Source organism: Perissodus microlepis, chromosome 7, assembly GCF_051167445.1.
Source record: "Perissodus microlepis isolate ML-2025 ecotype Zambia chromosome 7, ASM5116744v1, whole genome shotgun sequence".
NCBI lineage: Eukaryota > Metazoa > Chordata > Actinopteri > Cichliformes > Cichlidae > Perissodus > Perissodus microlepis.
In genome coordinates, this window is record NC_140467.1 from 56,752,390 (window position 1) to 56,779,035 (window position 26,646).

The window sequence follows — 26,646 nt, forward strand, 5'->3', positions numbered from 1 at the left end:
AAATCAAAGATTTATTTCTGACATTTAAAATTCTACTCTCTTTTCCCTTTCCTGTTAGCTCATGGATTAGCTATTATATTAGCTATTGGATTAACTATCTGATATCATGCATGATATCAATTCCTTCATACTCCAGGGACTGCCTGCATATTCCTGCCATAATCCTGAGGTGGCTGTAGTTCACCAACTAACCAAAAGGTTGGTGATTTCATCCCCGTGTGTTCCAGTCTGCATGCCAAAAATCCTTGGGCCAGATACTAATCCCAAGTCTCTCTGATGCATCCATCAGAGTATGAATGCATGTGAATGTTAGATAGAAAGCACTTAGACAAAGCATAGAAAAAACTGCTTGTGTGAATGGGTGAGTGAGGCAAGTTGTGTAAAGCGCTTTAAGTGCTCAGATGGAGTAATCCATCCATAACATTAATGTTCAGTGGCTTGCAGATCTTAGAGCAGATCATAACAGCAACCTCTCTGAACAATGCCAGACATCCAAGAAAGGGTCTGAAGCATGAAGAGTTGGTCAGCACTAGGCCCTGATATGATTCACACCTCCTATCTAAAGAAGCTAACTGCACTCCATGAGTGGAGTGCAGTTAGTTACATACCAGCCAATAACCTGACTCAGTAGGAGCTCTTTCAGACATCATAGCGACTAAGATAAATAGGCATATGACTCAACACATGAGCGGGGCACAAAAAGGAATTAACAGAAAAAACAGAGGGGCAAAACATTTCTTGGATTGCTTACAAGAAAGTCTATGACTCACACATGAACTCTGGAGTGCCTAGAACTGTATAAGATCAACAAGCCCTTAAGATCCTTCATCAGGAAATCAGTGGGGATGTGGCGAAAAACACTAGTTAGCACAATAGCACAAGTCATCACCAAGTGTTAGATTTACCCAGGAGATGCTCAGTCCCCACTGCTGTTCTGCATAGGCCTGAGCGTAAGTGACATCCCTGACAAGACTGGCTACAGATACTGACTACTGGCACAATCATCAGCCACTTCCTCTACATCAGGGGTCTCAAACTTGAGGCCCAGGGGCCACTTGCACCCCACGTCACCCCTGCTTGAAAAATTGGGGTGTTCTAAATTGTTTGGCTGGTAGTGTATATGTGGACCTCAATTAACATATTCGGTGATGCACACCACTGAGCATTTGAAGGAAGCCAAAGTTGTTCTTCTGCATTCATGGGGGGGATACAGAACGAGGTTACATGTTAAATCACTGATGATGTGCTCAACATGATAGCCTGTGCACAACTTTTACAAGTGCGACACATGCCTTATTTTGCTCACACACTGAATTTGTTTGTGAAAAAAGCCATTTAAGAAACCCTTGAATTGATATATTACATCTAGTACCACTGCTAAGCAGAAGCTATTAGACATTCAGGAGCAAATGGGAAAACCTGTGATGAAACTCCTACAGGAAGTTGAGACTAGATGGAACAGCACATTAAATAGGTTTCAGCGCCTGTGAACGAGCTGCAGCAGCCTTGTCCTCCTTGAAAACAACTTTGACTCCTTTCAACAGTGCTGACCAAGAAACACTTCTCAAGCGCAAACAAGTGCTTGTGTACCATCAAAATCAGCCACTACAGTACAAGAGGCAAGTGAACATCATCAAGAGAGGCTGTGGGATGTTTTTGACTGCAGAGTAGATGAAACCAACCAAAACAGAGTCTTACTGCTGATGCTTCTGTTGAGGTTCAGCGCTATCCCTCAGCCTCATCTCTACCAAGAGGAGATAACCCTCTAGATTACTGAACCCAGCATGCCACCATATTCTCTCATCTATTCCACCTGGTCAAGACAGGTCAAGCTTTCTACTCCAGCCACATCAGTCCCCCTGTGAAAGAATATTCTCCAAAGCAGGACAGAGCAAGACATGAAACCTCAGCTTGAGTACTGTTGAACAGATTATCTTTCTTAATAAAAATACTCAAATATATAGAAGAGCCCCATACAAATACTGACTGGTTCAAATAAAATATCCATCCATAGAAATAATACTATAAACCAACACAAAGTTTAGAGACAAAAAGACACAAGACACACAAAAACATTACAGTTTATTGAGTGCAATGTTTTTAAATGACATTTATTTGGTCACCATATGTAATAAGTGATGTGTTTAAAATGTTTCAAAATAATGTTCTATCTCTGCCATCACTACTGAGATGTGTGGAATCAATACAGATGCATGGAGTTCACAACATGAGGGAGGACATAACAAAAAACAAAGGGAACGTGAAACCATACATACAAGTATGGGATAACAAGTGGTCAGGAAGCCAGTGGAAAAACAGCTGGTAACAGTTAAGAAAGACAAAACCGAGGAACCAAAGCTAAACATGAAACACATGAAATAAAAATAACAAAAAATGTGATTGAAACTTCACAAGGCAAAGGGGAGGCAGGATGACACAAGGAAATAAACAGAACCTGACAACTGAAACAAAGAAAATCCACAAATATGAATATTAGAAATGACAAGAACAAAGAATAGAAGTGAGACCTAATGACCTAAAGGAGAAGTCAGGAACTACAGTGAAAATAACTGTGACTTGACCAAGAAACTACTACTAATAACTCAGATGCCAAACTATAAAATAGAGTTAAAATAATGCAAAATGATAGAACCATGAAATACTTACCAGATTTTTTTTAAACCTGTTCTGTCCAGCAGTTGTAACAAGCAAAGGTGTGGTCTGAACGCTACGCTGTGTCTAATATATTTGCTTTCCCAAAATGAGCACTGCAGACTCTAGATTCCTCGTGTTAATGTTTGTATTTGTAAATAGGCTATTAACAGGATAAGGTTTGTAGATCTGGCAGTCTGGTTGTTAGGATTCTTGGGTTCTGTCTCTAGATGGTGCACTCTTCCTAAAACGTGGTTTGCCATATTGCACTTCATGTGCGCGTCACTGCTCGCATTTCAACGCGAGGACAGAGGCCAACGCAGGACTAGCAGCTCAGAGGCAGCCGCTCAGCCCGTCTCTCTTGTGGACTGTAAATGGGATGAACGACCGCCTGATTACCTCTCCGAACCCGCATCTGTCCTGCACCTTCGTGTCTGACTCTCTGACGATTTGGAAAGTAAGCTTTCTCTCCAGCTACGACTGTGGACAGAAAACAAGAAGTCAAAAGAAGGGCATCGGCTCAAACAGTGGGATAATAAAGTTATCAGTCTTGTTGTAAAGTTTCCTTAGTGAAAACGTACGCCATGGTCACCTTCCTAAGGAGTTTGCTCTGGATACTTGTGTTGTCGCCCAGTCTGAAATGTGAAGGTGAGTTTCTTTCAAACTCCAAAAGAATTTGGATTAAGGTGAGAAGTGATGGGCTACACAACATAAAGACCGGCCAGTAGGTAAAGATTTGCTTAGGAGTCCTACACATTTAGAATTCTCTGGCTTGAAAAACAGTTTGTGATGTTTCCACGTTGTTTCCACTCCTCCACACACAATAGATTTTGTTGACCGCTTTTGCAGTCCGAGTTAAGAGATCTGTTTAGAAATGGAGTTTCCGTTGTTTAAAGAGAATATCAATATTTTCGCAGAGAGCACGGATGGCTTACTACCTCTTAAATTTCCTACTTTACCCAAACTTGGACACACATAGTAAATATAACGAAGATTCTTCTCTAAATCTCTTTATACATCCTCTCCTTTAATCCTTTCGATCCTTTATGCTGGTTGAATTTTGTAGTTGTGTATTTATATATTTTTTTAAAAATATACACATTTCACGATTTTAAATGGAAAGATTGTGTGTGTGTGTGTGTGTGTGTGTGTGTGTGTGTGTGTGTGTGTGTGTGTGTGTGTGTGTGTGTGTTGGATTGGTGGGGGGGTCTCCCGTAAGTATCTGTGACCACTTAAGCACTCTTTGTCCTCTTTCAGCTTGTTGACGTGTGTTCTTGCAGCTCCTAGTCTTCATAAAAAGGGGTGCTTGTGTTGGACTCAAAGGACCACTATGTAGTTGTCATGTTAATTGAACGCATAGCTCGAGGTGATCTCACGTCTTTGTCAGTCATGCTAATTAATTTACTCCCCCTGTGGGAGGTGAGAGCTCTGCAGATTTCCTGTTTTCAGCTTTCGCTCTGAGGACTTACCATTTGGTATTAAGGGAAAAGGGTGGGGGTGGGGTGCAGAGAGCTAAATGATTAGCACATTCTCCTCCTGCTCTCTGCTGTTTGGCGTTGTCGCGGCATTTCTTTTTAACTCTGGCTACTAGGATGAAGAAGCTGTGCAGAGGTCTCCGATTTAAAAATAAATAAATAAATAAATAAATAGATGAGAACATTAAGGATTTTCTCTTTTTTGCGTGGGGTGGGGATAAGGAAAATGAGTTCTTTTTTCCATTTTTCCTTTTAGTAGTTTTAAAACTCATACATTTGTACATACATAAGCCTCGACTTACACAGTTCTTGTTTTAACTTGACTTTTTAAAGTTTTAAAATGGAGGCATTGCAATGTGTTGGATCCCTGCTTTAACCATACTAAGATATATTTTCTGACATTCTTAAGGAATTTCATATGTGCTAAGAACAATGCATGTGATACTGAACAGATTTCAAAGAAGAATTTCTCAGTCTCTCTGACAATGCACAGAGCAGAGTTCAATTTTACATCCACAAGCATATTTAATTGATGTCAGGCTAAAAAACTAGAACTCCTGGTCTTTAGTTAAGTTGGATGCATTTTAGGGTGACGAGCCATACCAAATCCTCAGAAACACTACGGGGTTGCATTGTTATTTTGTCAGTCTGATGCCCTGTGACCCCTCTCCTTGTCAAACAGCTGTATTACAAGGAAAATGAGTGTAAAGTTTAGGACTTGAAATATCCTCCCTTTTGCATCTGTACTGCAGTACTGCAAAGTGAGCTACAGACATGTATCCTATGTTAACAGTTCATGTCTCTCAAGTTCATATTTGGAGAGAGCAGGGATTGTATGAAATGAACCGGCTGTTTATCTAAAGTTAAACACAGGAGGCTGAAAAGGGACATGCTTGGAATTACTGAGACTAAGAGGAGTCCACAGATGCATTGATAACAGGCTTGTGAAAGTAAAAGGTGTAAAGACTTTAATGTGCTTTGAAACAGTGTTTGTTGGATTGGCTAACAGCATCTGAGAACTGTCTGAATTTGTTTTGTAAAATGTACAGAATGATTTAAAAATCATTCTGTACATTTTTAATTTAGCCATCTTCTGTAGTCTTTCAGAAAGCATAGAACCACCCATAACCATAATTTTAGTTAGGTTTTGTTAGCGCTTACAAAACCTAATTCATTTCAAACCTACTATGGCCTCAAGGACATGTTTTTAGCCTGCAGCCAATGATCACTGATACCACTTTCGGAGTGAATGTTCATAAGAAATTATTTAATTGATAGCAACCTCACGTAACAGAAGCTGAGATGTGAGCAAATAAACTACAAACAATCATAACCAATCTTTTAAATATCCTCAGTAAATATTTACCCTATTTTCATGGCAGTTGGAGAAAAAACAGCCCTATACTATCGCCGCAAAAGTGTGTTTTACTAGTTGTTCGGTGCTATCAAGGTACCAAACCCACTTGATTAAGATTAGAAAACATGCAAGTTTTAGATAAAATGGAGTGGACAGCTCTTTCTTTTGTTGTCCTGGTAACAAATCATGTCAAATGACAGTTTAAAAAATGTATTCTAGCCACAAAACATTTTGTTCTACTGAAATACAGCAGATTCAGAGGCTTAAAGATCTTTATTTGTGAGTGAATTGTCAGATCCTTAAATATAGATGGACACATCATTCATTGTTCTGGACAGAATAATACAACAGGACTTTTAAGAGCTGGATAAAGATGGTTGATTATTAAAAAAAAAAAATAGATGTATCGGTCCATATGTTAGTTGTGTTTTTTTTTTTTTAATTATTTCAGACATACAGAACCATGCAAGTATAATATTCACATCTCCCCATTACTCTAGTGACTAGGTGGAACCAGAGGATCAGGAAAACACATGTTTGTAGTAGTGAAAGCAGTATGAAATAGTCAGACTGTTGAGGCCTAATGCTGAAATGTGTTGCTTCAGCAATCTGTATATGTCTGAGTGCTGATGTGTGGAGTATAAACAAGGAAGACATTTTGTATCAGAGGGAATATACTGACTAGTTTAACAGGAACAATGAAAGGCTGCAAAAGAAAGTTTCCCAAAGTAGGGAGCTTTTTGTATACAAACGAGAAATCACACTTGTGGCTTGGTTGAAAGAACAGATGATTATCTGCCAAACAGATGTGCTTCAGTGTACAGAGTTATTGCAGTAGGTATGAAAAGTTTCCTGTAGCTGTCCTTGTAGCCCCATTGCTATATCAGCCTGTTATGGGAAGTGCCCTGCTGACTGTCCAGTAAGTTGTTCAGAGAGTTAAACCCAGTTTAGACTTATGCGGAAATCTACGTCGTAACTTGCGAGGTAATTGGAAACCCCTCTTAACCCTACACCGCAACCTTCCGTGCTATTCGGTTATTGCAGGCTGCGTTGACCTGACATGTCCTTACATTTCTCAGGAGGTGCACATCAGGGTACGTGGAAGGTGGTGTTTAAAGGGGTTTCTGGTTATGACATAGATTTCCTGCTGAAGCATAATTTAGGCATTATACTTGATGGAAAAACAGTTTGTTCGGCGACGTCAACCACATCATCAAATGTATCCAGTTTGTTAGAAACCACAAGGCACAGCTTTTCTGATAAATTTGTCTTTTCTTCAGTTTGTTGGTGACGTCAGCCTCTGTGCTGCTCTTCTTGCAGACTACAGAACTTGCTACAACAGACTGATGAAAAAAAATCTGCAATAGTGCACATGTTGAAGGATCTTTCCCTTCTTGTATACAACCCCAGTTTTGGTGTTGGCCTTCCAGTACAACCTGTTCACTTTGAGGGGAAAAGGTCAAAATCACTGAATGCAGTTGAGGTGTGTGGTTGGAAGGAGGCAGAACTAATCCTGTTAGATTTTTATTTATTTTTTTAAATAAATTGTTTAGCTTATTTGCTCTCTCTAGGCTGCTCACTGGTTGTCTCTCACCTTAAACCCAGTCATTTATTTCAGGCTATTTCACACTTTGACTTTTGCTGCCATGATGCCAAGTATCTCTTGGAAACTAGATTTTTAATCTCAATCAGTTTTTTACCTGGATAAATACAGGACTAATAAAAAATTAAAATAAAATAAAATTCCACAAATCCCTTGTGCTAATTGGCTCAAATTTAGCCCCCCGCTTCCTCCTGTAGGAGTCTATCAATTTGATCCAGGGATTGTTGTTCTCAAAACAACAGTCAGAGCTGGTATAAGTTTGTGTTCACGGAATTTCACATTTTTTGTTAGAGATCCAGTAAAACTGGTAATGTCCTCTTCATATGTTTCACAGATAGCCCTTTTCCAGTATTCCCTACTCGACTGGACTCAACTCTACTCTGATTTGGTTGTTTTATATTACAGTTGAGTACCACCTAATGTCGTTATTAGCAATGCGGGCAAAAGTCCATAAAGTCATTTGCACGGGACACAAATACAACAAAACAATGGAGCACATCAAGGCGATGCTATACCTGCTGCTAGGTGTATGGCTTTTTGTCAGACTCAGGAACCACTACGCTGTTTTGTGTTTTTGTTGTATTTTGTTTTGTTTTTTTGTTTTGTTTTGTTTTTTTTTTAAATGGTGGTTTTGATTTTTGTGAAGGCATTGCTCTCATGACTTGAATGACAGCAGTGACTAGCCAATAGGTGGCACTTGGAACCTTTGCCTAAAAACCTTGGTACTAAAAAAAGTACCTGGTAACAGGTTGTACCACTTAAAGGAAAACCCTAAGAGTAGGTACTCAAAGCATTCCTACAGTGCCCCAATAGTTTCATTTGTCCACCTCCTAGCAACTCTTGAGGATACAGGTTTTTCAATTAACTAGAGGAAGATACTTTGGGGTCAGCTGGACTAGACTGGTCAGAAATGCAAAGGAGGGATTGAAATGGCACTGTTTGCATTAGTGGCATACATGAATACATGTCTAGTACTCTGTTTTCTTTAGTGGGACAGCTGGGATACTGCTAAAAGGTTATGTTCTGTCCAGTAGCACATTTTTAAAGTCAAGGGTAATAATGATAATAATTTCTGTAATATTGGCATATTCCAACTGCTACCAGTTCAATATCCAGACAACACAAATCTTCTTTTACACAAAGATTCAAGGCTCCAACTTACAATGATATAAAGTTTCATTTACCTGTGCTGCTAAATATGTACGACAGCTGTGCACCAAAGACATATTTTTTGCAAATGGATAAATGTTTTTTTGGACCACCCTACTAAAGTTGGTGAGGGTCTTCAGTCACGTTCAATGTGATGGCCTTTGGCAAAAAGTGGGGCTGGTGGTGGTGAAGAGGCTGTAGGCAGATGGATTTCTTACTTTGGGCTTTGGAGGAACCTTTAACTAATAGATCATTTAGATTTTTCTAGTTTACAGTGGATTTTCCACCAGCACCCCTCCTCCCAAGAAAGTTCTTTATGAAAATAAATATATCTATAGAGTGCTGAGACTTGAAGGTAGAGCATGTATTTCTTAGTCTGGCTTGATTTCCTTAGACATACACACTTAGTCTGCAGCAGAGCAACACATCATAGATTATACTCTCTTATTGCATTTGGGAGGTTTTCTCAATTCTTTGGTTACCTGGCTGGATCAGCTGTTAAAATGTGCTACATAATCTGTCTGTTAAGTAAGAGAGGGTGAAATGTGGATTGTCAGGTCTGTGTCTCCAGGAAGAGATTACGGATGTTATCAGTCTTGCTGAAGTCCAGCATCTGCCTGGCCAATGTCTGTTTACATTATAAGATATTTGGAGCCACAGGCACTGTTGTTGAGCCTGTTCGTAATTATCCTGTTAAAGTGTCCCAGGATGTGTTCTTATTTTTTATGGTGCATATTTCTCTACCTTTGTAACTCTTTTTCTTTTGTGAGTTTTTAACAGAGCAAGGGATTTTCAACATAGCATTTCTGAACATATTAGTTTTCTTTAGAAAACATACATTATTTTTCTTTGCACAATAAAAGAATTATTTAGAAAAATACAAAAAATTACCAGGGTCAATATTATTAGTCCCCTGAAAAAGTGAAACCAAGAAAAGCTCAACTTCTGCAGAAGAGTTTCCTTTAAACCAGACTGAAGTATGCTAAGGACAACCTGGAGAAACATTATGTATAAAAGCGTCTTTTGGTCACCTGAGATAAATCGAGAGTTCTTTGGCCATAGAGACGCTGCTTATGTTTGGAGAAAGAAGGGCAAGGACACAACTGAAACAACACATTCCCCACACTGAAACACAGCATAAAACAAAATACTGCAAAACAATCAAACAAACAAAAAACCTCAAGTAGTAAACAGTAGAATTCAGTTTGAGTTGTTGCTTTGTCTTCCAACATGACAATGACCCGAAATATGTTACTCCTGGTTTAAAAACAAATGAACAAACCGTTTCTGTTTTCTTGAGTCCCACTGAAAATCAGATAGGTAAAGTTAGCAGAACCTAAAAACATTAAGGAACTCATTGCTTTAAGTTTTTAAGTTGATGAACTTCTCAGTTGAAGTCAAAGGTTATCAGAACTGTAGTATTTTGATTACATTTGACTTTCGGTAAATTGAATTCAAATTTATTTAAATGGCGCCAAATCACAACAGTTGCCTCAAGGTGCATTATATTGTAAAGTAGACGCTACAATAATACATACAGGGGGGGGGGGGACAAAACAATAATCATCATCTAATGAGCAAGCACTTTAGTGACAGTGGGAAGGAAAAACTTCCTTAACAAGAAGAAACAAACCTCCAGCAGAACCAGGCTCAGGGAGGGGCGGCCATCTGACACGACCAGTTGGAGTGAGAGAAGGAAGACAGGACAAAAGACATGCTGTGGAAGAGAGCCAGAAATTAATAACAAGTATGATTCAATGCAGAGAGGTCTATTAACACATAGTGAGTGAGAAAGACCGAAGAAGAAATACTCAATGCATCATGGGAATCCCCCAGCAGCTTACACCTATTGCAGCATAACTAAGGGAACATTCAGGGTCACCTGATCCAGCCCTAACTATATGCTTTAGGTTTAAAACTTTCCTTTTTTTTCTAATCTTAAAAGTAGAGATAGTGTCTGTCTCCTGAATCCAAACTAGAAGCTGGTTCCACAGAAGAGGGGCCTGAAAACTGAAGGCTCTCCCTCCCATTCTACTTGTAAATACTCTAGGAAGGACAAGTAAGCCTCCAGTGCGAGAGTGAAGTCCTCTAATGGGGTGATATGGTACTATAAGGTCATTAAGATAAGATGGGGCCCGATTATTCAAGACCTTGTATGTGAGGAGCAGGATTTTGAATTCAGTTATGGATTTCACATGGAGCCAAAGAAGGGAAGCAAATGTAGGAGAAATCTGCTCTCTCTTTCTAGTCCATGTCAGGACTCTTGCTGCAGCATTTTGGATTTACTGAAGGCTTTTCAGGGAGTTTTTAGGACATCCTGATAATAATGAATTACAGTAGTCCAGCCTAGAAGTAATAAATGCATGAACTAGTTTTTCAGCGTCACTCTGAGACAGGATATTTCTAATTTTAGAGATGTTGTGCAAATGGAAGACGGCAATCCTACATATTTGCTTAAAATGTGCACTGAAGGACATATTCTGGTCAAAAATGACTCCAAGATTCCTCACAGTGTTATTGGAGGTAATGCCATCCAGAGTAAGAATCTGGTTAGATACCATATTTGTAAGATTTTCAGGGCTAAATACAATAACCTCTATTTTATCTGAATTTACAAGCAGAAAATTAGAGGTCATCCAGCAGTTTAACTAATTGGAGTGTGTTATCTGGCTTCATGGATGGATAAAGTTGGGTGTGAACATGTATGCTATGCCTTCTGATGATACTGCCTAAGGGAAGTCCATAATTAACCTTAGTGTTTGAAGAGGACTCTTCATTTACATGAACAAATTGGAGTCTATTAGATAGATCTGATACAAATCACTGCAGTGCAGTACCTGTAATACTTACAGTGTGATCTAATCATTCTGATAAGATATTATGGTCAACAGTATCAAACACTGCACTGAGGTCTAGCAGGACAAGCACAGAGATGAGTCCACTGTCAGAGGCCATAAGAAGATCATTTGTAACCTTCACTAAAATTGTTTCTGTACTGTCATGTGCTCTGAAACCTGACTGAAACTCTTCAAATAAGCCATTCCTCTGCTGATGATCTGTTAGCTGTTTGACAACTACTCTTTCAAGAATTTTTGAGGTGAGTAGAAGGTTGGGGATTGGCCTATAATTATCTAAGGCAGCTGGGTCTAGAGATGGCTTTTTAAGTAACGGTTTAACTACTGCCAGCGCTAAGGTCTGTGCTACATAGCTGACTATTAAAGATTGAAGCATTAATGTTAGGACTTCTTTGAGCAGTTTTGTAGGAATGGGGTCTAAAAGACACGTTGATGGTTTGCAGGAAGTAGTTACTGAAGTTGACTCCCAAAGATCAATTGGAGAAAAAGACTAAATGAATATCAATGGTACTGAAAGCAGCTGTAGAATGTTACGTTGTTACATCTGTAAGATGAATATGAGTAATTTTTTCTCTAATGGTTAAAATTTTATTTGTGAAGAAGTTCATGAAGTCATTTCTAGTTAATGTTAAAGGGATGGTTGGCTCAACAGTGCACTGACATCTTGTCCGCCTGGCTACAGTGCTGAAGAGAAACGTAGGGTCATTCTTATTTTCTTTAATCAATGATGAATACTAAGATGTTCTAGCTTTACGGAGGGCTTTCTTTTAAAGCAGCAAATTATTTCTCCGGGCTAAATAATCTTCCAAATTGGTCATATGCCATTTCCTCTCCAGCTTACAAGTTATCTGCTTTAAGGTACGTGTTTGAGAATTATACCAGGGAGCCAAGTACTTGTGATTTGAGGCTCTCTTTTTCACAGGAGCTACAGTATCCAGAATCATACGCAGTGAGGAGCCAAAATTATTAACAAGATTATTATATATTAATATTAACAACTCTGCTTATACAAAAGTCATTATCATTTCTTTAGTGCAGTAGAAAAATACTAAAATATATATGTTATATTATACAGTACAGAAGACACAATGTCACACCATTAAAAAAGCAGGAATAGGACACTGGATCAAATATTGTTCCGGTTGCTGACCCCAAAAGCTGAATGGGATATTGCTGACAATGAAGTAATTTGTGGTCCAATCCTTTAAAGTCAGTTCTATGCTCTGTCTTTACTTCACGATACCACAGCATATTGTGGCAGAGCTAATGGAGGACGCTAATAACAGTTGCGAGGCTTTTCCGACTGCTACACCAACAGGTTCTTTTTATATATTTACAGTCTTTCACTTAACTGCAAAATGGTCAAAGTAAGCTTACACAAGAGAAAAGATCTAATGATGATGTTTTGGTTTTTCTTTGCTCATTTGCCTTCACTCTCTTGATGTTCAGAGACCTTATGTAAGATGCTAGGAGGATGTTGGTTTGGTGTAACTGTTGTTAGTAAGCTTTTATTATACCTATGATAACGAAGTCTTGTTGTCAGCCTGATTAAATATAGCGGAAACGAATGTTAACTTACTTCAGCTATTAAACTCTATTGTTGACATGGGCAACTGGAAACCCAATAGCTGTCCATGTTTAAGTTATTCCTATTATTCTACTTCGATGTCCGCTTGAATTTTTCTGTTTGAGGTGCATTAGTCCTTTATAATGTAAATTCTGCATGGAAAAAAGTGTGCGATCACAGAAAAAAGGGCAGGCATGTGGATGTACACATGGAGGTGCATAATTATTAGTTGATGACTAAAATTTAGGCCGTGTTAAGGTCAGTGTTCATGACCCAACAGTAAGAAAGAAAGAGGCTGGGTAAAAAGGGATCCATCGGACAGTCCTTAGTCAAAAACCACTGTTAATCAAAAAGAATCCAAAGGGTTATCTCACATTTCTTAAAATAAATATCTTGATGATCCCACAAACTTGTGGGAAAATATTCTGTGGAGAGAGGGGGGAAAAAAGAACTTTTTGGATGGTGGAAAACTAACACAAAATTGCATAAAAAGGACATCATTATCAATCATGAATTCTCCTTTCTAGCCGAAAAATCCTGTGGTTGTCACCTTTACTATCTGTCAGGAGTCTGTAGAATGTAGAAAGGATGCTTCCTCTTCTTGCTGCTCTTCCAAAACATCCAGCAGATGCTTAGTTAATCATAGGTCAGAGACTGGGCCAAAGGGTTTTAAAGAAAATAGGAGAAGAGTTTTTGTTCACAACTAAATGAAATTCTGCTGCTGCTTTTCAGTTCTGCTTTACTGTTCTTCCCTCAAACTATTTGGATGGAAAGGAAAGAATGACTAATAACTGGTTTGGAGAAAGATAAACAATTGGCACATACTAGTGCTTCATGCGCATCAAAACGGCCTCTTTTCCACAGCTAACTCTGGCTTTTAAACAGAGCCAAAATGGTATGCACCTACTTATCTAAGATCCAATGAAATGGAAATAACTCAGCTCAGTCCTCATCACAACCTTCCCAGTGCCATGTATTGTCTTGTATTTGATTACCCAAACGGTAAAATAAAAATAAAAAAACTCTTTGGTGTTTTTTGTTGTTGTTTTTTCTTTCAAACGAGTTGTCTTTTGTTGTTTTAACTCAGTTACGGGGATGGAGTTACTCTTGTGTAAGCTTCAATGATGAGGGCTTGTAGGGTGGAAAGATAGCATCAGAGAAAGGGGAAATTCCATTGCAGGCAAGTGATACCATCTGACAATCCATGATACATTATGTGAGAGAGACTGCAACATAGTTTTTCATACATGTTTATGTGTAGATGATAAGCGTGAATGACCCTGTTAGTCACATCTGGATATAGTTTGTGCAAAAGAAGAACTTCACCACCTTTGATTTCCAGTTAGAATTTAGTCCTACAATCTCAAAAAGTGCTTACAATATACAGTTGTCTAAAAGTTTCCATCCCCTTTTCACATTTTGCACACATCTTTATTGTATAGTATACATTTTAAAATGGATTAAAAACTAGCAAATTATTCACCTGCAATAATTAACTAATATCAACAGCAAAATACCATTATAAATATATTTCAGATTTAAAAAGTAAAATATTTAATTCACTTAAATATGTTTTCTTTTTTTTTGCAGTTTTCTCTTATAAAGAGAGCGAACAATACACAAAGAATCACAACTGTCAACTTTAACGACAACAGAAATTAAAGTGATTTGGAAAAAATGCTTTAAAAGAACTGCCCAAATCAGTGATCAGAGATTGAACTTAAATTAGCTTTATCTACCAGTGTGTGTAGAAGTAGATGAATTAAATATAGTATTTACTAAACAATTGGACATTAACAAACAGCAAATAATAAACAGGCTGCTATGACATAGTAGTAGTAATAATAGTAGTAATTTGTCATGGTAAATAGCAACAGAACCATGAATGCACACAGTAGTGGTTTTTTTTTGGTTTTTTTTGTTTTTTTTTTAATAGATGTGTCTTCTTTTGGAGCCACATAGCAACCCGACCGAGTGGCTACTTGGTATGATGCTTCAGGGTATTGTGGTGTGTTTGTCAGCCACACTAACCTTTAACTTTTATGAATTATCATAATCATTTATGTGTCCTTATTCTCAGTGGTGAGTTGATAAATGTTTGACAAGTGAAATGATTTGTTGTACTACCACACATTCCGGCACGTTAGATTCGGAGTTTCCAGTCTACAGTTGGCTTAGGGGAGTAACAATTTTGGATTTCCGCTCTCATTTTTTCCCTATCTAATTTGGCTTTTGATTTTACCCTCGTCCCCTGGTAGCTCAGCTCAGCAGTTTGGATGTTGCATGTGTGTAAATGACTTCTGAATGAAAATAGCCTTTTAATTTGGAAGGGTAAATGACCATTTCTTGCTTCCTGCTTTTAACCAGTATCAAAGTTGAACCCATTTTGTGTGCTTACCCTAATTACACAGCACTTTTGCTCCAGTTTCTACCAAAAGAAATTAGGGAAAATGAACAAAAGATAAAACAGATCTTTCATCTCATGATAATCATTGGAAAATTCTTGATCCTGTGGTTACCTAATCTTCCATCTAGATGTATGTGATACACTTAGGTACATGTTCAAACATGTTTATCCAGTCCACACAGTATCTCTCCACACCAATCAAAGACAGAAGACCACTGCAGAGACCCCAACTGTCAGTGGTGGCTCATTTAAACTGTAGAAATGATCTACAGACATGAGAAAAATACTTGGTCAACTTACAGTTATGGCACAACATTGATGTAAAAAAATTAATACTACCAGAACTTTCCTGGCCCTAAACTGTAAATGTCCAGGCAAACATAATGTAAGATTTACGTTTGGTAGTTTGCTTAAGCTAGTTAAGTAGCGCTTATCTTTTTTTATATACGGATGAACGATTCCTTGTTCTTTACCCCCTACATAGTGGCATTATTTACCCATTCAGATCGAAAATGCAAGTAGCTGTCGGTACTTTAGCTTTCATCCTGGCAGCAGTTTAAGGTGACAGATTCTCTACAACATACATGTAGATGTCGCTGAACAAGGAGCTCTGGGAGGGATGGTGCCACTTTCAGGGATTTAATTAAAGCTATCGGGGCAGAATATGGATCACAAGACCGCAAAATTTATGTTTTCCCTTCGTATCTTTGTTTTTCCTCCAAGGATAGATGATCCAAGTACTCTTGCCTCGAGACAAGTGAAAAAAAAACAAAACACTGTAGTCCTGCAGTACTACCGACTGTCCTCTATTTGCGGTCATGGTGAAGTAGTTTTGCCCACCAAGATAGCAAGCTCGTCACATGACTGAAATTTGTCACATTTCTCAAAATACACAATGTCTAGCTCTTTGCCTTCTTGATTTATAGCGATTTAAAAACCTTTCCAAATATCCAATTTTCCTCTTTTCTTTAGTTTTATATTCTCCAACCTGTCGAGTTTTATACTCCAAAAATGTTGTTGCAGTTATGGTGTCTTAAATTTCTGTTGCACTCTCCATCCTCCTAACAATATTGGGACCTGCTATCTATTTTTAGCTGCCTGCTACCGCCTGTGGCGACCCTATAACCGCTCCTGCAAAATGTGCGTTGGGTCTGATCCCAGTCCCAATGCAAGGCTCTAGACTGGGGAACCATGACAGTATCTTCCTCATTATAGGAGATTCCCAGCAACTCACTGGCTTATCGGGATGCCTCTGGTTTTGTCAGGGATAGCAGACCATGCCATCCATGAACTCTCCTCAGAGATTTGTGCTTCCATCTTAAGGAGCCAGTAATGCTGAACTGAGGGAGAATTTTGTCTTTGGAGGTATCTATGAAGACAGCTTGTAGGAATTGAAGCACTAGGAAACAGGTCTATAGCGTGGTGGGAGCGAGAGTGCTAAATGTTTTTCGAAAAGTCCAGTCAATATGATGGTTATATTTACTCAGCCATGGATGACCTAATAACTGTGGTATACGGGTGCTTTGAATAGATATAATTGGATTTGTATTGTTACCAGAAATGGAAAGTGATAGGTTCAGTTCAATGTGTAATATCTAGGAGACGGGTTCCATCAATTATCCATTTACATTATATACAACTGCTTTCATTGCCTCTGATATTTATCTAGACTCTTTCTCTTCAGTTGATCGTTAGTTAGTTAACTTCAGTAATTACTTCTTTCAAAGCATCAACATGTTTATTAGACCCCATTCTGCCAAAGATGCTTAAAGATGACCTACCAATGATCAACCCATCTCTATTAATGGGCTATGTACCACAGGCCTTTAAGGTGGCAGTAATTAGACCATTACTTAAAAAGCCATAGATGTTCTAGCTAACTGGTGAATCTCCAACCTTCCTTTTATTTGAAAAGTTCTTGAAAGAGTAGTTTTAAACAGCTAACTTAGACTAATGGTCAAGAGTTTTGGAATGCACCAATTTTCAGTAAATCAAAGTGGGCAGGGGTTACTGACTATCTTCTATGCCTTCACTCCTTTTACTCTTCCAGCTGACCAGTACTCCCTCCTCTCTGGGTGTCTTAAAGAGTTGCTTCATACCTATGGAATTTGTAACTGACTGAAGAGGGAGCCTCTCATTCAGAGAACCAACATTACAATGTAACCATTTTTGTTTGTTTGTTCTTTTATGTGATACATACCATGTATACAAAACGTTGCTGGCTTGGGCCCACAAAGCGTTATCCCACAATACTGACAGAATTAAGATTTCTTTCATTTGGCATTTGCTTTAATTAAAGAGTATGTGTGGTTATGTATGTAATTATAGGTAAATAATAAATGGTGTTCATTTCAGTAAATCAAAATGCTTAAATGAACACACAGTTTGTAAATTAAACTGTCACTCTTTCTTAGCTCACCTGCCTGACGCTATTAGATTGTGATCAGGATAACTTTTTAAAAGTAATTTGTGAAGTTACCACTGTTGTGCCATATGTGTAAATGCATATGTCTTTAGCCTTGGACATGTAAAATAGGCTGAAAGCAACAAAACATAATTTTGCCTCTTGTTAATGTCCTAAACACAAATTTTATTTGTTTCTTTTTTCTTTTTTTCTTTTTTTCTTTTTTCTTTGTATTAGTAAGTCATTATTCTAGCCCTCCGTGAATTGCTACCATATCGTGGTGGAGGGGTTTGGGTGTCCCAGGGATCCCAGGGGCTATGTTGTCCGGGGGCTTCTGACCCATGGTAGGGTCTCCCATGGCACACAGAACACCAAGGGGACAGTTCACCCTGCCCAGGATTGCGTTACCGGGGCCCCCGCCCTGGAGCCAGGCCCGGGGAGGGTGCCCGAGGGCCAGCATCTGGTGGCCGGGCCTTAGTCCATGGGGCCTGGCCGGGCACATCCCAAAAAAGGGACATGGCCCCACCTCCTGCAGGCCCACTACCCACAGGAGGTGCCGTAGTTTTTGCGTGCATTGTGTGCTGCGCACGGCCAGGAGAGGAAGCCTTGGCGAACCAATCCCCGGCTACCAAGACTAGCAATTGGAACATGGAATGTCACCTCTCTGGTGGGGAAGGAGCCTGAACTGATGCGTGAAGTTGAGAGGTACTGGCTAGATATGGTTGGGCTCACCACAATGCACAGCTTGGGCTCTGGAACCAGTCTCCTGGAGAGGGGCTGGTCTCAGTGTGGAGTTGCCCCTGGCGGTGGGCTGGAGTGGGTATCCTAGTATCCCCTCGGCATCCCCTGTACATGGGGGTTTCTCCCAGTGGACAAGAGGGTTTGTTCCCTGTGCCTTCGGGTTGAGGACTGGGTCCTGACTGTCGTCTGCGCTTATGTGCCACTCGGCGCATAAGTGATGACGACAGTGCGCCACTCTTCTTGGAGCCCGTCCTTCTTGGGGTCCCTTGGTGGGGTGCTGGTGGGTGCTCCACCTGGGGACTCTGTTATCCTACTGGGAGACTTCAATGCTCATGTATGCAATGGCAATGAGACCTGGAGGGGCGTGACTGAGAGGAATGGCCTCCTGGATCTGAACCCAAACAGTGTTTTGTTGTTGGACTTCTGTGCAAACCGTAATTTGGTATAACGAACACCATGTTTGAACATAAGTGTCCATAAGCGCACGTGGCACCAGGACACGCTAGGCCGCAGGTCAATGATCGATTTTGTAATCACCAGACCTGCGGAGTGTGTAAAAGCGGGCAGATCCAAGTCACACTGGAGAGATTATATCTCCTGGCTGGCCTGGGAACGCCTTGGTGTTCCCCCAGACAAGCTGGAAGAGGTGGCAGGGGACAGAGAGGTCTGGGCTTCTCTGCTTAGGCTGCTGCCCCCTGTGACCCGGCCACTGATAAGTAGAAGAAGATGAATGGATGGATGGATAGATAGTATATTAGTATTAATGGTGTATTTTATAAGCATTTCAAACTGTAGTAGATGGAAAATTTTTAAGATTGGGCAGCGTGAGTGAGGTAATAAAAAGAGTGCATTTACAGAGGTTAGTTTAAGCCTGTAGCACATGTTGAAAAAGAAGAAAGAAACTGTACAAAGTAATATCTTTGAGGTTTCTGTATGATTACTTTGGTCAAAATAGTAAATGGACTGATATTCAAACATTTTTTTTTTGTTTATTTTGTATTTTTTACCTTTTGAAATGCTAAACCTTAGTAAATATATCACGAACAATTTGGCGTTTATTAGTGCCTATGGACCCTTTGATTAGTGGATGTCATGCCCCTTCTCCTTAGTCACTGTACATCATGTATATAAAATCATGTAACCAGACTTGGTTCCGGTTCTCTTTGCGGTAAAGTACTGCTTCATGTTTCTGTTACAATGCACAGCGGTGTTTTGTGTAGTCTTTTTTTTAAATAAATTTTTTATGTAAAAGCTTTTATTTTATATTACAACCATCACATACTTTAAAAAGAGTTTGCATTGGATAATCACCTGCTAATTATATTCACAGCTCATAGCTGATGGACTATTCACCTGTCCCTCATCTACCTTTCTGCTCAGTGTGTAAGATGTTTACCCACTCCTCGGCCTCCATTAATAATAGTGATACCTGGATGTCCTCTAATTTATTGCTTTTAAAGTCGAATAAAACTGGGGTTATTGCACTTGTCTAACCAGATATGTACTTTAGATTGGCCTCCAGTCACATTGAAGAACCTTTGAGTCATTTTCTTGTACTTCAAATATGCAGGACTGCTTTGCTTCATTTTGTGCAATATCCTTAAAATTAGAAACATTCTGTCTCAGAGTGATGCTGAAAAACTGGTTAATCTATTCATTACTTCTAGGCTGGATTATTGTTATTGATTATTATCAGGTTGTCCTAAAAACTGCTTGAAAAGCCTACAGTTGATCCAAAATGCTGCAGCCAGTGTACTGCATGGGACTAAAAAGAGAGCATATTTCTCCTGTCTTGGCTTCTCTATATTGGCTCCCTCTTAAATCCATGATCGAATTTAAAATCCTGCTCTTCACATTCAAGGTTTTGAAAAATCAGGCCCCAGCTTATCTTAAAGACGTCATATTTCCGTATGACACCAATAGAGCACTTCACTCTCAGACTGCTGGTTTACTTGTAGTTCCTGGGAAATTTAAAAGTGGAATGGAGTTTTCAGGCCCCTCTTCTGTGGAACCAGCTCTCACTTTGAATTTGGTAGACAGACACCCTTTCTACTTTTAAAGTTAGGCTAAAACTTTCCTTCTTGACAATGATTATAGATAGAGCATAGTGTTTCTTCTGATTGTCAATGTTTTCTCCGTTTTTTGTTTTTTGTTGGGTTTTTTTTTCTTCTTTTTTTTCTGTAGGTTATTGTAGGGTCTTTACCTTACACTAGAAAGTGCCTTGAGGTAACTATTGTTGTGGTTTGGTGTTATGTAAATTGAATAGTGCTGTCAGTGTTAATCTTGTTAAAATGACGTTGACGCTATAACCGCATTAACGCTGCAAATCTCCGTTAGTGAGTTAGCGTAGATCGGCACGTGTGCGGGACTGCACGGCATCAACGCGGTTAGCTCGTTAGCGCCGTGCAGCCCTGTGCAGAGATTACCGCTGACATTAGTGTAGATCGGCCCTTGCGCGGGACTGCATGGCGTCAACGCGGTTAGCTCGTTAACATGTTTGCGCCGTGCAGCCCTGTGCAGAGATTACCGCTGACATCACTAAAATTCAATTTAATTGAGTTCAAAGTGATATATACATAACCTTACAGATCTAAGTAACAACAGTGTCAACGTTTACTGAAGAGCATGATGCTCATTCATATATAAAGCTGATAAGAACTTTTTATTCCAAGAGCAATTTGCTCTTGCTGGACTGCGTGGGGCTGTAGGCTCCCTTGGATGCTGGGTGAATGGGATGGGCTGGGCTAGAGCCGGGGTGTTGCTCATGCTGCTTTTGCCCTCCCCTAATGGCAGGGTCACCGGGGACGAATGGGGTTGTGCCTTGCGGCCATGGTTGTGCCAAATGATGTCCTTCCTGGGCTCTTATTAGCTGTCTCTTGGCTCTTTGCAGTGCTTTGGACTTTTCTTCCTGGCTGTTTGTGCTTCCCATGTGGGTCTGGCCTCTGTTAGATCTTGGTGAGGGTGTTTTGGATTTGATCTTGATCGTCACTGTGGGTCGCAAGGCCTGAGGTCTCTAGGTTTTTGTGGCTGTCTGTCACCACCATAGGTTTTAGTGTTCTGTCTTTGGTGATTTGGGTGGCCGTGATGGGAATGGGGACATCCTCACCATGTGAATCACCATACTGACTGCTGTTGTTTCCTCTCTGTCCTTGGGTGTGTGTTTATTTATTTATTTATTTTAATTTAGACATTATCACTTCTTGACAATTTCATCAGGTGGTGACAAGATGACACCATACTAGCTGATCAACAGATCTCAGTAGCTCTCTGGAATGTGTATTAATTAAGCAAAAATATGTATTGTTGCATTTTCAGTATGCTCCTTGTGGCTTTGCAGAACTCCTTCAACCACAAGCATTCTTTGTGAGAATGAAGACAGCGATTAGATTTCAAATCATGATTTCCTCCTTTGATGCTGTGGTTCTTTACCTCTCCTTACTAAACTTGAGATTTTATTCAACTAGCAACATAACTTCTCTCTGAAGTAGCTCTGCTTTCAGTACATTTTTGTAGAACTCCAGCCTGCTCTCTGAAAATATCAGAAATCTCAAAGAATAAGAGTGTAGGGCATAAAAAAGGCATAAAAGTGTAGATGAGTGTAGGATGAAGAATAACAAAGACAAGGGTCAATACACTATGCTACAGGAGGAGATCAGCACACACATTTTCAGCAAGATAGCCAGGAGAGGGAAGGAAAGTGTTGTGGTGTGCCAGACAGCCCTCAGTCAAAACCCCAGCACATAGAGCCGTAGCCTGGCCTCTTTTAGCGCTCAAAGGGCCTTTTCATGACAGAGGCAGCAAGCTCTTGGAATGCAGCAGCCAGCAGCCCTATTCAGCTGCGGATGGAAAAGCATCCCATTGCCCCAAGTCCCTCATTTTCCAAGGCATTTGATACATGTAATCAATCACAGCTGCTGCCTGGTTTGACCAGGCCTTAGGAAGCTTAACTCAGTTTTTGGTTTTCTTGGTTTTTACTATAGTGCAGCAAAAAACATTAGTTTATTAGAGTCCTTAATACTACTCGGAACACAATTATAAAGACCTTTGACAGCACTTATTAAACCTGACTGTATCCCCATTAAGTGGATCCTAGAGGTTTTCATGATGATGGTTTTGTCTTCCTTTCTTGTAGTGGATGAAAATGTAAATTCAGGACTGAATGTGATTTAACAGAAATGGCATTTCTCATTCGACACAAATGTGCAGGAATAAAAAAAATAAAAATTACAACATTGTACTAGCTTGTCTGTGAAGGTTACCAGTCATCCAGATCATGGTAGTCTAAGGAACTTGGAAATAAAGTGACTGGATTTTTTTTTTTTTTTTTTAATTATCGAAGATGTTTCACCTCTCATCCAGCCTGTAGTGGTAATGGCTCACACCTGTTTTCACACCTTGACTTATGTGATGAAGCACATGATTAATAGTGGGTCAACGACCCTCTTATAGCTGATTATTATTATTTATTTTATTTTTATAAATGGTTGAACAGACATAGCACATATTTGTTGGTTTGTCACTCTATCTTGGTATACCATGAAAAATATATTCACATTTATCAAGGCACGTCTTACCTTTAACAATGATATGCCTACCTCCTCAAGCACATTTTTGCATGGGCTACATGTTGTGGAGGGGTTTTTCTTTGCCAAAAAGACAGTTTTGCAGGCATCCACTTTAGTTTAGTTTGCAGAGGGCCTCCTTCATTTACATCAAATGAAAGTTCCGCATTTAAAATTCTGGGAGGCACTTTTACATTCTCAGTACTTGGGACAAAGCAGAATTTTAAGCACCACCTTAAGATAAGATAAGATATACCTTTATTAGTCCCACGAGTGGGAAATTTCAAGGATAGAATGCAAAATGTTAGTCTGTATTTTTAAGTCTTTGCAACATCTTGCAACCTCCACCAGTTTGCATGGTCTTGTTTTTATTTTAGGTTTCACTTGAACTCATTCCCTCAAATTCTGTCCTCCAGATAATCCGGGCCTCTCAGTAGGCATAGGTGGTGTGGCTGAAGCTCAGAGTGGAGCTGCGCCAACGGTCGAAGGTGAGATTGAAATTCCTTTTGTTTTCTGATGCTGTTTGTGTCAGTTATGTACACACCTAAAGCTCAATTACTATTGGACTGTTTGTATAATCCATATCAAAAATGACTTGTAGAAGTATTTTGCTCATAGTATACCCTTCACAAATCAGTGCATAGTAACAGCAAACAGCAAAGTTCAATGCAGCCTGGCTTTCTTTCTGTTGTGATTTTCACAGTGATTTAGCCAATTTAAAAGAGAGCCACATTCAAGAGACAGAAAACTCTGACTTTAAGCTTGACATAGCTCACCAAGCCATAATCTCACTTTATAGTTTCACCCAATGACTTGGTTTCATCCTACTGACCTCTGTCATCACATCAAAATGTCACATTTGGACTTTTTGAGCTTGTCTAGAGACTAAAATCAAATGCTGTGGTCACGAGCTACATCTGACAATACAGATTATATCTGGAGAGCTACTCAGAAGTAGTGACTAGACAGATAAACTGTTAATCAAGGAAGGACCCATTGGTCTGTATGCTAACAATTAGTTGGGAATGTTGCAAGTAGTTTCCGTTGTTTCCTTAGCTATGAGTATCAGTACTTTAAGGGAAAGATTCAACACTGTTGCAGAAAGACTGAGTCGAGTGTTTCCATTCCTAATTAGAATATATACAGCATTGTCTTGTGACCCATAGGCCCTGAGCTCACCCAAACTCTGACTAAAGCACATGGCAGATTTAAATAATTATTTCATAGTAATATTTCAGACTCCCATCAGCAGATCAAAACATTATAATTCACAATTTCTGTTGCTGTCTCAGTATCTTTGATTTAGGAATAGCTCCTCTGTGCAGTTATCAGCTGCATTCCTTGAGTAGTTGTTTCTGGGACAAACAAGCTATTGCTCTTAGTGGACCAGGCTTTTGAAACTTGCAGGAAAGTCTGTTTTGTTAGAAAGCTGCTTTTCATTACTTCTGTCTCGCAGGGATAAGCCTAATCAATCAAGTACTTGAGCTTTGATATTTGATACCTTACTAGTCCCAAAGTAGTTTGGACTTCAGCCAAGAATGATGATGGCCCTGTGGATCACTGAGTGTTGGCCGGCAGGCATTCTGCCCCAACCTCTGCTGGACTACATTACATTCTGTAAGTGACTGATAAGAGAATTAAAAATGTTGCTTCACAATAAAGTTATGCGACAACACTCTTGAACCGGAATCTTAGTTGTGGCCTTAACTTTTTCATTTTTCGTGTTGTGAATTGCAGCACAGTTGTGTATTTTTGACAGATTATATTTGTCAAAATAAAGAATAAATTAGCCTAAAAAGCCGGCGATGCCCTTACACTATGCAGAGGTTAGCTTCTGAGTGTTGGACCAAGACTGTCATAGTACAGGGACCTCTGGTCACACCACAACTTCAAGTCAGGCAGTCACTGGAGTAGCAGCCAGGACTGCATGGAAATGATATGGTCAAAAGAACTGTGAGGTTGTGACTGACCCATACAAGGGAGTGTGGGGTTTTGTTTTTTGGGGGTGTGGGAGGCAACTGTGCAGTTTTGTTTTGACTCCTTTAATCACTAATGCTTTTTTCTCCTTTCCTAACTGCGCTGCCCTTACACACTTATTTTCATAACAGATAAATTAACAATTTGTGATTAAAGAGCTTTATGGTAACATTACTCTTCTGTAGCCTGTGAATAGAAGTGCTGTGTCAGGATGGGAAATAGGCCACAGATCTGTTTTTCCACTGCATGAACTGCATAAAGTAGAAGTACCAATAGCCATAATCTTAGTGTGTATTTATCATTATCTCTGCACCTGCACCTATTCCTTTTTATTCCCTTTCTGTATTTGTGTTAAAAAATATTTTGGTAAAAGTCCTGAATCAACTTATTTACTCAAGTAGAACTGAAAAAGTTCAGGCTCTGAAATGTGATACAGACTGTAAAAAGTAGGTCAAAATGTTATGACAAAAAACCAAACAAACAAATGTTATTGGAATCTAAATTCTAACTTTAATGAATTTTCTAAGATTGAATTTATTATGTAGGACACAGTGAAAAGAGAAAATTTAAAAAAGAACTATTGTTGTGTATATTTTGGCGGGTGACTTTGCCTCCACATCTAAACAGAAAAATGAGTACAGTCGGGTGTTTTTAAAAAAGTGGGGCGCAGCAGGTGGGGGACAGTACGATCAGTTGTTGTTGTTGTTGTTATGTGTTTTTATAAGCAAATAACTGAGGTATTGTACAACAATTCACAGTTCCTAGAGTGAAGACTGTCATGCAAAACTATCATGTTTTGTAAATATCCTCAGTCCAGATTTATCCAGAGAATCAAACTATTTTTAGTTTACTGAAAGGAGCTTGATATACCGTGCAATTATGGTAATTTTGAAAGTTGCCGTTTGTGAGGCTGTTCACATGGATTGGGTTTCTGTTTTGTCCCACCCATTATTCCAGTGAAATTGGGCTAAATAACAAAAACACTCATAAAATACAGTTTAACATCTTCCAAAATTAAGCTTAATTCTATCATGAGTGGGTGTGTGGCAGACGAGATGTGGATCCAAGTGCAAGACTCGAGAAACGGGAACTGACTCAGAAAAGAAGCTTTAAAGCTAAAATCAAAGAATTAAAAAACAAAACAAACAAACAAACAAAAGACCTAGCAGGGCTGGAGCAAGGAATCATAATACAAGGAATCATCAGGGAACCCATGAACTAATGGACACACAACCACAAGGGGCGATGCGACAAGGGGCAAGCGGAGAATCGGACAATAATTACAAAAGATAATGAGCCTAGGGAAAAACACACTGAGAACAAATCAGGGATACAAAAAAAAAGGGGAAATGACACTCAGTACACAAGACAAAAGACTTTCAAAGTAAAACAACAAGTAATTAAGAAGTTAAAACCTAACACAGACGGAGATTTAACCTACAAACTTGATATAATGGGATATCAAGGAAAACTCAGAAGTTAGGGTTTACTTTGCTAGTCTCGTAGTGGGTTACTATGAGCAAAACAGATAACAAGAACTAAGGCTACCATGATACCAAGTGAGTAGAGACAATAAAGTATAAACAATAAACTAAGAACCATACATTATTTATTTACTTTTTTTTTTTTTTTTTTTTTTTGAAAAATTGTGTACATGGTTCATTAATACTGGACTGTAGATGATTGGAGGAAGGTGCTCTGAACAGATGAGTCCAAATTTAAACTCTCTGGTCAGCATTGTCATGTTTATGTCCGCAGTAAACCTAGAGACTGTTTTGATTATAGATGTCCTGCACCCACAGTGAAACACAGTGGAGATTCAAATGTGGAATTATTTTTTAAAAATTATTATTAGTCCTTTTTTTTATCCAGGTAAAAATCTCACTGAGATTCAAAT

General features: G+C 39.2%; 1 protein-coding gene across 1 annotated transcript in view; it reads left to right on the forward strand.

The window, feature by feature from the left end:
* The first annotated feature begins 2,936 nt into the window (after positions 1-2,936).
* Positions 2,937-26,646, forward strand: part of ror2 (receptor tyrosine kinase-like orphan receptor 2) — a 44,640-nt gene continuing 20,930 nt past the window's right edge. Inside the window, exons 1-2 of the mRNA XM_084936188.1 lie at positions 2,937-3,300; positions 23,189-23,260. Of these exons, the coding sequence (XP_084792314.1) occupies positions 3,237-3,300; positions 23,189-23,260 (136 nt within the window). The 5' untranslated portion in view covers positions 2,937-3,236. The remainder of the gene's footprint in view (positions 3,301-23,188; positions 23,261-26,646) is intronic.